Consider the following 11,447-nt stretch of genomic DNA (forward strand, 5'->3'; position numbering starts at 1 on the left):
ACAAATGTATATCCTGATGGCGTGGCTAAGACACCAGTGTGGCTAAAACACCGGAGCAGATGAACTATACTCAAGTGGAATCAATAGCAAATATTTAATGTTCCAATGTCTTAGCCACGTCAGTGTCTTAGCCACGCCATCAGGATATACATTTGTACAATTACATTCCAATGCTTTAATACCTGATAATTGGCTACAATATTACAGCTAAGACTTTGAGGTAGAAAAGTGGTATTATAGGGCAATTCCAACCTTATATTTGCAAGGTATTATGCCTTAGTGGTATAGCGCGCTGCGGTTACTTTCGGGCTGCGGGTTCGATTCCCGCTTGTGCCATTTTTTGGGCTTTTCGGAAATTCTTCAGCGTGTCTTAGCCGCTCTTGGGCGCTTCTGGGTGGCTAGTCCGGTGTAACTTAATAAGTTCCCGTGTCTGGGCCGCCGAACTGAATCAGCTCATGCAAGATGTATGTCAAAGGGATAAGGAAGTGTTCTTGAAGTACGGGAATTCTCCATCCGCTTGGCAGTCTCGCCATGAATGTGGCGTGTAGGTTGGACAGCTGCTGCAGTAGATCTTCTCTCTGCGTACCGTCTACTACTCCCCAAACTACCAGCACCCGCGGGGCTCTGCTTGGATCGCCTGAGCTGGAATGGCCCACCGAGAAGTGGGAAATTGTTGAACGAGCATCCAACCTGATAGGAAGAAGGGCTTCAGAGCCATAGAATTCCCAACACTCGTGCTGTTCGAGAGAATCTGCCAGCACCCAGTCTGCATGATGGCAGTCTGAAGAGCGCAAGAGCCTGTCCATTAGCGACGTCCGCGGTCCGATCTTGCAAAATTTCTGCAGGATACGTGCGCCGCTAGAGCTGGACGCAAGGTTTGTTAGGCCAAGCAGAGAGAACTCGTTTGGGTTTCCAGCAATGACGGCTCCATCTGCTCCGGCACTTATGCCGCCACCTTGCAGCAGTGGGGCGGCACATGAGTGGGGCGTAGGCGGAATTAAGCAAGGGCATGCCGCTTGACCATGGTAAGCGTTCTCGATAGAAGAAGGAGGGCAGTATCGGTTCAGGAATGGCGGCAGCTGGGTGCAAGAAACGCGAGGAGTGATGAAGACGCCAACCAGAATGGAAATTATGAGCTGCGCAGCCAACAGCAGGATAATGCGAAGGATTGCGAGGACTTTCTTTGACACGGAAGCCGGAGACTTCGGTTATTATCAATGAATATTGTATGCCCTGAGATTAGCAGTGGATGACTGAGGGCTCACCTGTGCAGTTTGCAGGGTGGGGGCTTTGATAGGCATGCTGATACCTGCCTGGAGAAGGTCAGGTTTTCCCAGTGTCACAGGCAATCGGAAGCATACCTTCTCTACCATTTTCTCTCTTCTGATCGGCTCCCTCGCAATCAAAGAGTCTTCTTCCACCAGGAAACGCTCAGGAGAAAAGGGATTCTCATTGACCCCGCTCTGAAAGAATGCTAAGATGGCACGATAGAACCTGACCATGAGGTACTCCTGAGGCGAAGATGGTGTCATCCATCTGACCATCATAACCCATGTCGGACACTTACCTAGCGATGAGCAACAGAGAAAGCAGTCAAGAAAGAGTGACGAGACTGCCCTAACTCAAGCTTACGCCCGAGAGACTCCGAGAGTTTGTACTGAGGAGACGTCTGCTAATCTGCATCATCTCTCCAGTGAAACCCGGCGCATAGGGTGCGATACTGATGCAGTGATGGTCTGAGACACTTTCTGATAGACTCGCCAGCCGTGTTCGGTCGCTGCGCTCTGTGCATCCCTATTGGGTAAGGGACGGGCCTAGTGACTAGCTTTTCGACGGAGCGTCCACCAGCTGGTGTCAATTTACTGCGTTGGGGACCGTGAGATATTCGAAAGGTGCTGCTTTTTTTGCCTTATTCAGAGGAGTCTAACACCGTATGTGATTACTCGTATTACTTGTATTGGCCTGAAAGTAAGTAAATGGTTCCTTACTGTTTGTTAGCCCCTTACATGCCCTGTTCCCAACCTTGCCCTTATATACCCAGCGCTGCAGAGCGCTGCTTGCCCCTGATCAATTATGTTACTTCTGCTTACCCCATCCGCACGTTTCCAGTTCACCTGCGCCCGAGCTGCCGCAGGCGGCAAGAACCAGAAGGTTGCTCACGGAATTTATAGGCAAACACACATGTAAATTTATATTTTCCGGAGAGTCACGAGAATGCTACCTGAGTGAGCATATGCCAACCGCAAAAGACGCCAACCTCGAGAACTGCCGCTATGAGAACAACTACCAGGAGAATATTTATCGCGTAGCGGAGCGAAGCTGTCTCTGGTTTGTTATATTGAGATGTGTCACGCCCGTCGGCACCCTAACCATTGTTTCCGCGCTCTTAGGTCCCCCAAGCTTGACTCCCTTTGTCTGGTCAAAAGCTCTCATCACGGCCGATGGGTTCATTCATGAGCTTATGATTATGAGCGCAGCCACGAGGCTTGAACCTCTCGTCCAGAATGTCGTGTGTCAGCTGTGGAGCCTGGTTGGCGATGAAAGCAATGAGTGATCATTGCATGGGTTCAGACGAGACGCGGTGATATTACGCGGATGGAAAGGCTATAGTATAGAGCTACGGGAAGATTCTAGCAGTAAATGGCTCAAAACAGCTAGGTTCGTAGTAGGTTGCGCACCTGTGGGCGGGCGGGGGCCGTCACCACAGACGCAGATGCGGGCAGGGGGACGTCATCGGCGAGAAGGTCAATCTCGAGTGAGAGGGACGCTTCAATGGGTGGACACACCTCCATGCTATGCCTGCCCCAATAAACAATCCATTCAATTAGCAAGAGGGCGGACAGCTGCTCGCTTGCCGGAGATGACAGGCTCGAGGTGCCTGCGCGCGCGCTCAGGACATCGCTTTTACATGCACACGCCCAAGTTCGAAGTCTCCGGAGGAGACCCTCGTAGCGCGCGGGGTTTGCGCGCAAGCCGCACCGACCTGCGAAGGCACATAACGCCACGTGGTGCGTGCACAATCGCAAAGAACGTGCACCTGAACTCGAGCCTCACAAGCACAAGCACGAGCTGCGTGGCGCACGCCCTGCGCCGCGAACTTGCGCGCCTTACACGTGATAAGTTTCTGACAAAGGCAACACGCTGCAACACGTTAATGACGGCGTGTGAGACAACGGAGAGAAAGGGAGGCTTACCCGTGAAGCACTGCCGCAGCTCGGGCACCGCGTGCATCAAGCGCAAGGCCTCTGCCTTCTGAGCCGCTGGCTTCAAACAAGCAGATGGTGGTGCAATACACGTACATCGTCTTCAGCTGCTAGGCCCCTCAGTAGGCACACGTCGGAGACCGAGGCGCATGCACCATGGCCTTGGTGTAGAGTACGACAGCGCTGCGGCAGGGGCTCTTAACGGTAGTGCGCCGCAGCACTTGCGGTGCTGCTGCGCGATGGCGTTGCCGTGTTTGACATGGCCAATGGCCACGAGGTCCTGCGACGGCGGGACGTCTCACATGGGGTCAAGGACCAGAACGACATCAAGCTCTCTCTTTGCGATCGCATGCTGCATAGCAAAGTAGGGCTGCTCCTTGCACAGAGCAACAGCTAGTAGGGACATGCGTGGAACGTAATCCGGTGCGGGACCATGAAATTGGCAGGGTTCTCGAGTCCGGAAAGAGTGAGCTTCGCAGCTGCAGGAGCTGTCCTATTTTAGACGAAGGGCCTCGAGCGCTTGCCAAGAGAGGCTCGATAGAGACTGAGTGCACAAGACGTTGCCTAGGCTCGTCCTTATCTGGTCCGGTCTTTCGGAAAATGTGGGAGAAGCTTGTCACGGTGTACCATCACCTGCTTCTGACGAAAGGTCTGACGATACACGTATGCACAAGTCAACCCCATTGAATACCGTCCACGCCAGTACTGTGGCTGAGTCCTCGTCCCATACAACCCCTACGGCCTCCCCGTTGAGATGTATCGCCAAATATGTCAGCGATATAGCCAGGTTTCTGCGCCCACGAATAAAACCCACTATTTACGCGGCCTTGCAGCTGGGAGACGAATCACACATGTGTAGCCTACATATAACGTTAGCAGCTAAAGTATAGATTTTCAACGGCCAAAGAGTACACCTGGAGTCAAACGAAAATCAACATCGGTACTGACCCCGGCAAAGGACAGGAGCGCACCTTATGAGATGAATGTTCTTGGTGCCGTACACTCTCCACTGTCACGCCGCCGAGTTCCTTGCTGTAGGCGTTTGTACGTCTCTTACATCAGCGTGAAACGATACACGTATAGGACAAAGGGAGGGGGCGAAAGAGAACCCATGCCAGATGCAAAAGGTGTTCGCGCGCACGTATTGGGCATGCGCTTGTCCGTGGACAGTTTACCTTGGGAGGCGGGCCCAAGAGGGCCTCTGTCAGGCCATGTGGACAGATCTAAAGGTGACGATGCCGAGGTCAAAGGCGTCCACAAAATAGTCTGTGCCCACAGAGGCGAGGTGCTGGGGTTACACGCGCGCCATGAGGGGCAATGTTCCGGCGTGATTGGGAGCAGGTGGACTTACGATGGTGCCGAGCAACCTGGAGCAGCCACTTCTGTGACCAGGGCCGTGTGCCATACATGACCAAATCCTCGTGACGCGCGATGAGCAGGGTCGGCAACGCTGAGCGTGAGGGCAGCGCGATCCGTGAGCTTATGCGCGTGTTCGGCTTCCAACCAGGTTTCGCGGAAACAAACACAATAACATAGCGATCCTGCACAGAGGGCAGTCAATATAGGCTCTAAGAAACTGCTCACGGTACCTACAGGAGACCGGCGGCGATCCATGGCCTCGCTAACAAGCCTCCATCGACGTGACGGCACCCCTGTGGTCCTTCTTGCACGTATTCGTATTCGTCTCTGTGAGTCGAAAGACCCGTGTTTCTTCCATGCCTGCACCAAAATGCGACTGTAGTGGACTGGCGAGCTGCTCGAAACAAAAGAGAATGACGTCTTAGAAGATGCCTCTAGAATGTATCCTGCGCTTCATTTGCATCGTCTTACTGTTAACTCTGCGACGTGAGCGCTCTCTGAGTCCAAGGACGCCGTACCTCTCATGGGAGTCTGAATGAAGTAGGTCGTGATGTGTAGTTGAAGCCGTACATTCATACCAATGTCAAGCTCACGAAAGCGCAGGGGCGGGTGCCTCGGAAAGCCACCGCGAGGAGCATTGAAGCTAAATATATACATCACAACAACTGCTGCACATTCAATTCGGGGACTTAGGGTAAGCCTCAACTGCTCTCGCCCAGCCGGTACGAGGCTGTTTCAGAATCGACAACAGGGCTTGAGCTGGTATGATCGTCTTGTGCTTCCCACGCCTGTACAGATGATGAGTATTATTGCACACTGAACAGTATCAAACACTTACAGATGATCATACAATTTCTGGATTTCCCACTTCTTCTGCTTCACAGCGCAGTCTTCGTGAGGGCAGAGATACATAGAGGCGGACAAATCATTTGTCTGTTCAGCCTTGAGCCTCTTCTGTTTGGGCTGGCTGCTGCTCTCCCTGTTGGTGGACGCGGGCCGTTTCTTTGTATCACTACTGGACTCCTTCTGCAACTGCATCGCTCGGAGGTTGGAAAGTGACTGCCATGCATACCAAAGCATAGCCATCGGCTGCAGGGAGCTATTGATCCCTTCACGACGGAATTCTCTGTTCACCTGCAGTGTCTGGTCCAAACCTTCGATGCCCAAGAAATCCATCGCAACCTTTACGCATGGGCCCAAGTTTGATACCTTGCACAAGTTCGGCATTGTGAAATTGTTGGAAGCTCAGAGCACATACTTGATGTAAGCACCCCGGAGGTATGATGACAGCGTCGCCCGTCCTTTGCACAACCCGGAAGGGCCTGACTTGATGTTGCTTATAGAGCTCCGCTAGCATGCTGTCAGTGAGGAACAATCTACAGCTGTGTGCGGGGTCCAGATGTTGATTGCTACCAGGGTTTTTCTCGTGAAGATACTGCGAGACTGTCTCAGAATCTGAGGCCATGAAAATGTGCCATACTGCCCCTTGATCATTTGTCTGAGGATCTGGAGAGCAGAGTAGCATCAGGTTCACTGCAGCACACATATCTTTATGCAGCTTTGTGGAACCTGTATGATGGTGGTCGCGGCTGGCTGCGTATCCTTTCGATCCTGTGAGCATGAGGTCAACAAATCATTCAAATATCAGGGTTCCAAGTCACATACCAATATCTGGGCGCCGCCACCCATTGTGTAGCATTTCCTCTTCTCGCAGGAGCTTCAGCCAGTGCGCAGCCAAGTTTTGAAGCCCATGGAAGGATGTGATGCTCCTGTACGGCAGTGAAGAATCAAAATCCTTGCTAACTTCTTTGAAAACCGCATGAAAGTCTTCAGCTACTGGGATATCCTTTAAGCTGTGATGAGTCTCATGGCAGTGAATTATAATTTCTTGCCATACCCTGGCTCTGGCAAAATAGCTATCCGACGAGAAGAGGAGGTGAAGAAACTCCTCCAGGCTCCTCCTTACTTCGGACTCTCCACCCTCCTTGTCGACCTCGATGACGTTCAGCTCCTCTTTGCCATAGGCCTTGGTCAGTTCATCGAGTGACCATATCTTCGAGAACTTGATGCCTGTGACAACTGCGGGTAGCCCTGCTTCCCATATGCTCTCAAACACAAAAAGCTCGTGAGGTTTGACTCTAGGAACCAATCGGTCAGGAGGTGGTACCCGAAGGACTAATTGCTTGATTCGACTCGCATCCCGGTCAGGCACCGGCGGTTTTGCTGGCAGCTTAGTATTGCCAGGGATGACAAATGTTTCAGCTTTGACACCCTCCAGCTCAGTCAGAGACAAGCGAGTAACAGGGCGATACACGTGTTCTCCCCCACGGTACCCAACAGTACACGCTGCTGCCACCTTAAGAACAGTACTCGCAATAGCCAGAGAATAGTGCTTACACTTGATTTTGCATCTTTCAGGTATTTCATTGAGGTGACATTGAGCACAAAGATCGTATCCACACCATTCGCACATGTATGATGCACTGAAGATAGAAGTGCCACAACAGTCTGTCTGACAGTTAGCTGATGCAGCAACGGCAAGTTGCAAATGAGATCACACACCACAGGTAACATGATAGTCCTTTTCTCTATTTTTTACTACCAGATTTGGCAGCTTGTGATGCTGAAGTTCTTGCTCCAGAAACAGCTGTATGTGATGAGCCAGCTTCGCCTGTGAAATTGCAAGTCAAACCTTGTCTTGGGTTTAAGCAGGAGGGGAACAGACCTGAAGGAGCAGTAAATTATCTCCCAGGACCACAGGGCTTCTTGGCACAAAGTCCTTTGAGTACCGAGTAGGAGGCAAAGGCTCTCCGGCAGAGAACCGTGGCACCGTCGAGTCACCTCCGATGGAACGAAATCCTACAGCAACCGCAACGATGGGTATCTCGAATAATATAATTTGACAGGCGACACTTTACCTTTAAACCGGCAAGAGTCTTCCCTAGTGCCACCTGCGGCGCACATAAAACACCACGAAGAGATCAAGGGTTCACGTCCGCGCGCCATGCGCGTGCCATAGTTACGACATTCCTTGACCTGGATGTCTACTATTTCCCTGTTAGATATACACTGTTTCTGGAATATTTTACTGCACGTACCCTCAGTGAGATTTTTGGGAGCCATTCGCTGCGTGTTGACCAATAGTGGCGAGCTCTGCAAACTGGCCCACCAGTGTAACTCATCGGTAAGTAACGGTTACAAGGCTGTAAGTAAAGAGGGTAAGCTTCGTTCTTAACGGGCGTCTAATATGTAAGCTAAGTAATTAAGTTAAGTAACTCTGCAACGCGAGCGACCTTCGCGCTCTCCGAGTCCAAGGACGCCATCTATCTGGCTGTGAAGGTATGTGTTCTTGCACCTCTCAAGGGGCCCTGTTGATCCCTTGACTTCAGAGTTTATCGCCGTGTTGCAGCGGTCGGACAAATTCGTAGTCCATTTCGGAGCACGAGCCGGGAGGGGGGAGGTCGTTAGTTGGAAGCGCATCATGAGGCTAGGGCATAGGTGCGCACGCATGCTCACTCTTTGTTGACTATTGCCTGAGCGATACGAACGTCAGGCCAAATATATACGACGTAAATGCATCACAGTGGCCACCCCGCGCACGATTTGCTCTGAGCCGCCAAGTAGACCCCTTCCCCAGAGTAGGGCACTGTTGGCGCGATCCACGAGAACGCATCAAGATCCTAATCTTCGACCCTCCCGAAAGGCCTACGAGCGGCGTCAGACGGCGTATCCGAAGAAGAACAAGACGTCGGAGATGACAAGCCAAATACGCACCTGGAGAACAAGGCTATAAAGCTGCGCGTGGGCTGCTATTCTCTACTATTTAACCGGGTGCGTCCGCTGTTTAGGCATGACTGCCTCACACTCAATCCATTTCGTAGCGTCGAATGCGTTGTAAACCAAGACGTGCACGGCCCATTCGACGAACCGAGCAGCTACCTGCGCTCCGAGGCTCCCTGGCCGCGCAAATTTTTTCTCTTATGTGCCTGCAGCGAGGAAGAGCATGACGCGTGACGGTCGGGTCCAGCAACGCAAGGGCATCACCACTGGCACCTTTCCGCGCGTTATTCGACGCCATCTATGCTCTCTTTTGGACCGTTCGACGGCCCGTCGCCTGTCCCTACCGTGCATCCGGATCCTGTCGCAGGCTCAGGTACGCAACAATAAATATACCCTCCCGGGCTAATCTGCACGAGAAGAATAGAAAGCTGAATCTCGAGGATGACAGGATCCTACGCGACGCTAAGTGCGACACCATCGCGCCGAACAGCGAAGTCACGAAGCCGCATGAGCAGCTGGTCTCTACGGTGTATTTTTTTTGAAGCAGCTCGAAATGTCGTACGCCAATTTTGCTCTTGACGCAGCTTTCGCTTCTCACTGAGATTGCAGGGTTGGCGAAATCGGGAAGGTTGTTTGCGAGGACACAAGCGAAGAAAAGCTCCTCGCATTTTGGTCGCCCGAGGTATCTGTGTTGCAGCGCTGAGTACATCACAAGTCAAGTCTGAACTCGGCCCACTCGACACCTGCACTTGGAGGCTCTCAAGCCCATCAAGTCCTTCGTCTTGTACGCCTACAGTCAGGATGAAGAGCGTGGGCGGCTGCAATCGGCCTTCATCGTACCTCGGGCGACCTGAAGCCCTGGTGGGGCTGCAAGTCTGTGCGGGCTTGTGACACCGGCCATGACCTTCCCACTCCCCCAGGCGCGCCTCATCGATTCCAATCAACTGGCACGAGTCGCCCATCTGCACACTTTGGCCACAGCTGCGCTGAGCCGTCTTGCGCATTCAAACGACCCCGGGGGAGACGAGGGGAGCGTCGGGCGTCGGGGCGGGTGTAATCCTGTTGGCTTCTGTCGCGGCCAGCGCGGCTCAGGGAGGACGCCGCGCGGCGGCAGGAACGGTTCTCGCTTCCTGCAGCCACACCTCGCACGACAATCGACGGCGATTCGTGCAAGACATGTCGCCGGCTAGGAATCGACTGCTTGGGCTGGGGTGCGTCGCGTCTGCCATCGCAGCTGATCACTCTTCACCCATACACCTACAGGAAAAGGTCGCAGAGTACAAGGCGAGCATCAAGGCCCAGCTCACACGTGCAGGCCTCATCCGCGGCCAGCCTCGCGCGGTCTACAGCTCCCTCACGTCCCCCTCATCGGCCCTTGCTCAGTCCTCGACGTCATCTTCATCGTCCGATAGGTATCTCTCAGGAGCACTCGCAGGCCACGGGCCGAGCACCCTCCGGGCTGGTCGGAGCGATACCCATCTTTCCCGCACGGACGCTCCTACGAGCCTTCGCGATACCACCATGCGAACACTGTAATGTCCGCCATGACCGGACTTGGTAGGTGGCTTCTGCATGCTTCTTTACTGAATGATGGGTCCGACGCCGCTTTGCAGACGCAATAAGTGCCGGCTCGGAGCTCTCCATACCCTCTCCGTTCGTCACACCGAACAATGCGTCCAATCAGGCATCGCTCCCGTATAGCAACGATATCTCGTCCATGTCTAGCACGTCGTCATACCCACTATTTCTTCATACCCCTTCGTATGTTCTTTTAGAAGTGATTTTCTTCCATGACATCACTAAGAAGTCAATGCGAATCTTTAGATTTTGGCAGGAGAGCCACAAGGCCCGCTCGAACATGCCATTTGCGCACTCGCTAGTCTACATTCGTCCAAGGCCAACGCCGCACAGCATGGCTACAACGCAGCCACTGCCACCGCGGAGAGCTCTGACCGCGCTATCGATCGACGGTTCTACAACAAAGCGTACGTCATGCTCATGACCGCTACGGCCGCAGGTCGTCCATACACCGAGCGAGACGCGGTGTCGCCGTATACCTGATCAGCTACTACAACCCTTGGCAGAAGTCTGACATGTCGACGCGGTCGTACGTGCGGCGGTTTTAATCTCTCTCAAGTTGGGGTGAGTATATACTGCGACGCAATGCTACTGGCGTGCACTACTGACAGACTTGGTTTAGACGCTTTTCTTGCTGTACCGATATCGTCGTTCCGCTGCTTGTATCGAGCCGGACGGGAACGCCAACGTTTGGGTCGGACTAGCATCTTCCGCCCGATCATGGGCTCAGCAAGTCAAAAACCCTGCTCCCCACGAGCCACTACACCCCAAGCCACCCGCGCCTTCTTTCCGATCCCTGCGCCGAGCGTATCCGATCATGCCGTCGCACTCCCCATTTCCCAAAGGTTATCTGGCGCAGCGATCTCCCTATATACCGTATGGGACGGCGGTCAAATGCTCGCGAGCACTTCAGCACGGTACGCTCATGGCTCCGCACTGCGGTACGCTGGGGACGGGACGGGAGAGGAAAACTTGATTAATCGATGGCTGCGGAAGATTGGGGTGCTCTTGGGGTGCGTCGCACTACAGTCTCGTCGAGTGTGAACGTACTCACCATGTCAAACCAGGTTGCGCTCGATTTTCCGGTGACGACGGTGTACCACATGTCAGACCTGCGCCCATCGGTCGCCCTATTAAGATTAGCCAGGTGCTCAAGCGGCCCGTGCACAAACAACGACCAACTCGACCTGCGCATGGACAAGCTTACCGGCTGTCCCGACGAGGCTGTGCTCGCGATTGCCGAGACCGCCGCGCTTGCGCACTGGAAGAAATCATCGGGCCCCGGCGCTGACGAGCACACGCGGCATACGGTCGCCAGTATCTGGCGCGAGACGGCTGTGCTGTACCTGCACACCGTCATCAGTGATGCCCACCCAGGTGAGCACCGCCCCGTCCGCGCTCGCTTGAACCACGCAACTGATGTTTGTCGCGTCTTCCTCACAGGCGTCCCCGAGATCGTCAAGGCGACGAACCTGGACACCTGGACTACGGAACCGAACGGCGCGGCCACGAACTATTCCGCGGAGG

The 11,447-nt window shown here is 53.7% G+C and overlaps 4 protein-coding genes and 1 pseudogene across 5 annotated transcripts; 3 read left to right on the forward strand and 2 right to left on the reverse strand.

The window, feature by feature from the left end:
- Positions 1-265: 265 nt before the first annotated feature.
- PHACADRAFT_t152 lies at positions 266-336 on the forward strand (annotated as a pseudogene). The gene has a single exon. The product of its transcript is annotated as a tRNA-OTHER (tRNA).
- Positions 337-413: 77 nt separating this feature from the next.
- Positions 414-1,532, reverse strand: PHACADRAFT_201717 (uncharacterized protein; the record flags this gene model as incomplete). The annotated part of the gene is made up of 3 exons (XM_007402000.1): positions 414-1,202; positions 1,266-1,313; positions 1,362-1,532. The coding sequence occupies 3 exons, from the start codon at positions 1,530-1,532 to the stop codon at positions 414-416; spliced, it is 1,008 nt and encodes a 335-aa protein (XP_007402062.1).
- A 3,706-nt stretch (positions 1,533-5,238) lies between these two features.
- Positions 5,239-7,685, reverse strand: PHACADRAFT_201718 (uncharacterized protein; the record flags this gene model as incomplete). The annotated part of the gene is made up of 7 exons (XM_007402001.1): positions 5,239-5,350; positions 5,401-5,771; positions 5,821-6,173; positions 6,228-6,408; positions 6,460-6,700; positions 7,525-7,609; positions 7,661-7,685. 7 exons carry the CDS (start codon positions 7,683-7,685, stop codon positions 5,239-5,241), a joined length of 1,368 nt encoding a protein of 455 aa, XP_007402063.1.
- Positions 7,686-9,518: 1,833 nt separating this feature from the next.
- Positions 9,519-10,403, forward strand: PHACADRAFT_201719 (uncharacterized protein; the record flags this gene model as incomplete). Its single annotated transcript, XM_007402002.1, has 4 exons — positions 9,519-9,745; positions 9,778-9,899; positions 9,956-10,107; positions 10,167-10,403. 4 exons carry the CDS (start codon positions 9,519-9,521, stop codon positions 10,401-10,403), a joined length of 738 nt encoding a protein of 245 aa, XP_007402064.1.
- Positions 10,404-10,903: 500 nt separating this feature from the next.
- PHACADRAFT_201720 (uncharacterized protein) lies at positions 10,904-11,327 on the forward strand (the record flags this gene model as incomplete). Its single annotated transcript, XM_007402003.1, has 3 exons — positions 10,904-10,933; positions 10,988-11,237; positions 11,284-11,327. 3 exons carry the CDS (start codon positions 10,904-10,906, stop codon positions 11,325-11,327), a joined length of 324 nt encoding a protein of 107 aa, XP_007402065.1.
- Between the last annotated feature and the right edge of the window lie 120 nt (positions 11,328-11,447).

Source organism: Phanerochaete carnosa (genome assembly GCF_000300595.1).
Source record: "Phanerochaete carnosa HHB-10118-sp unplaced genomic scaffold PHACAscaffold_14, whole genome shotgun sequence".
Lineage (NCBI taxonomy): Eukaryota > Fungi > Basidiomycota > Agaricomycetes > Polyporales > Phanerochaetaceae > Phanerochaete > Phanerochaete carnosa.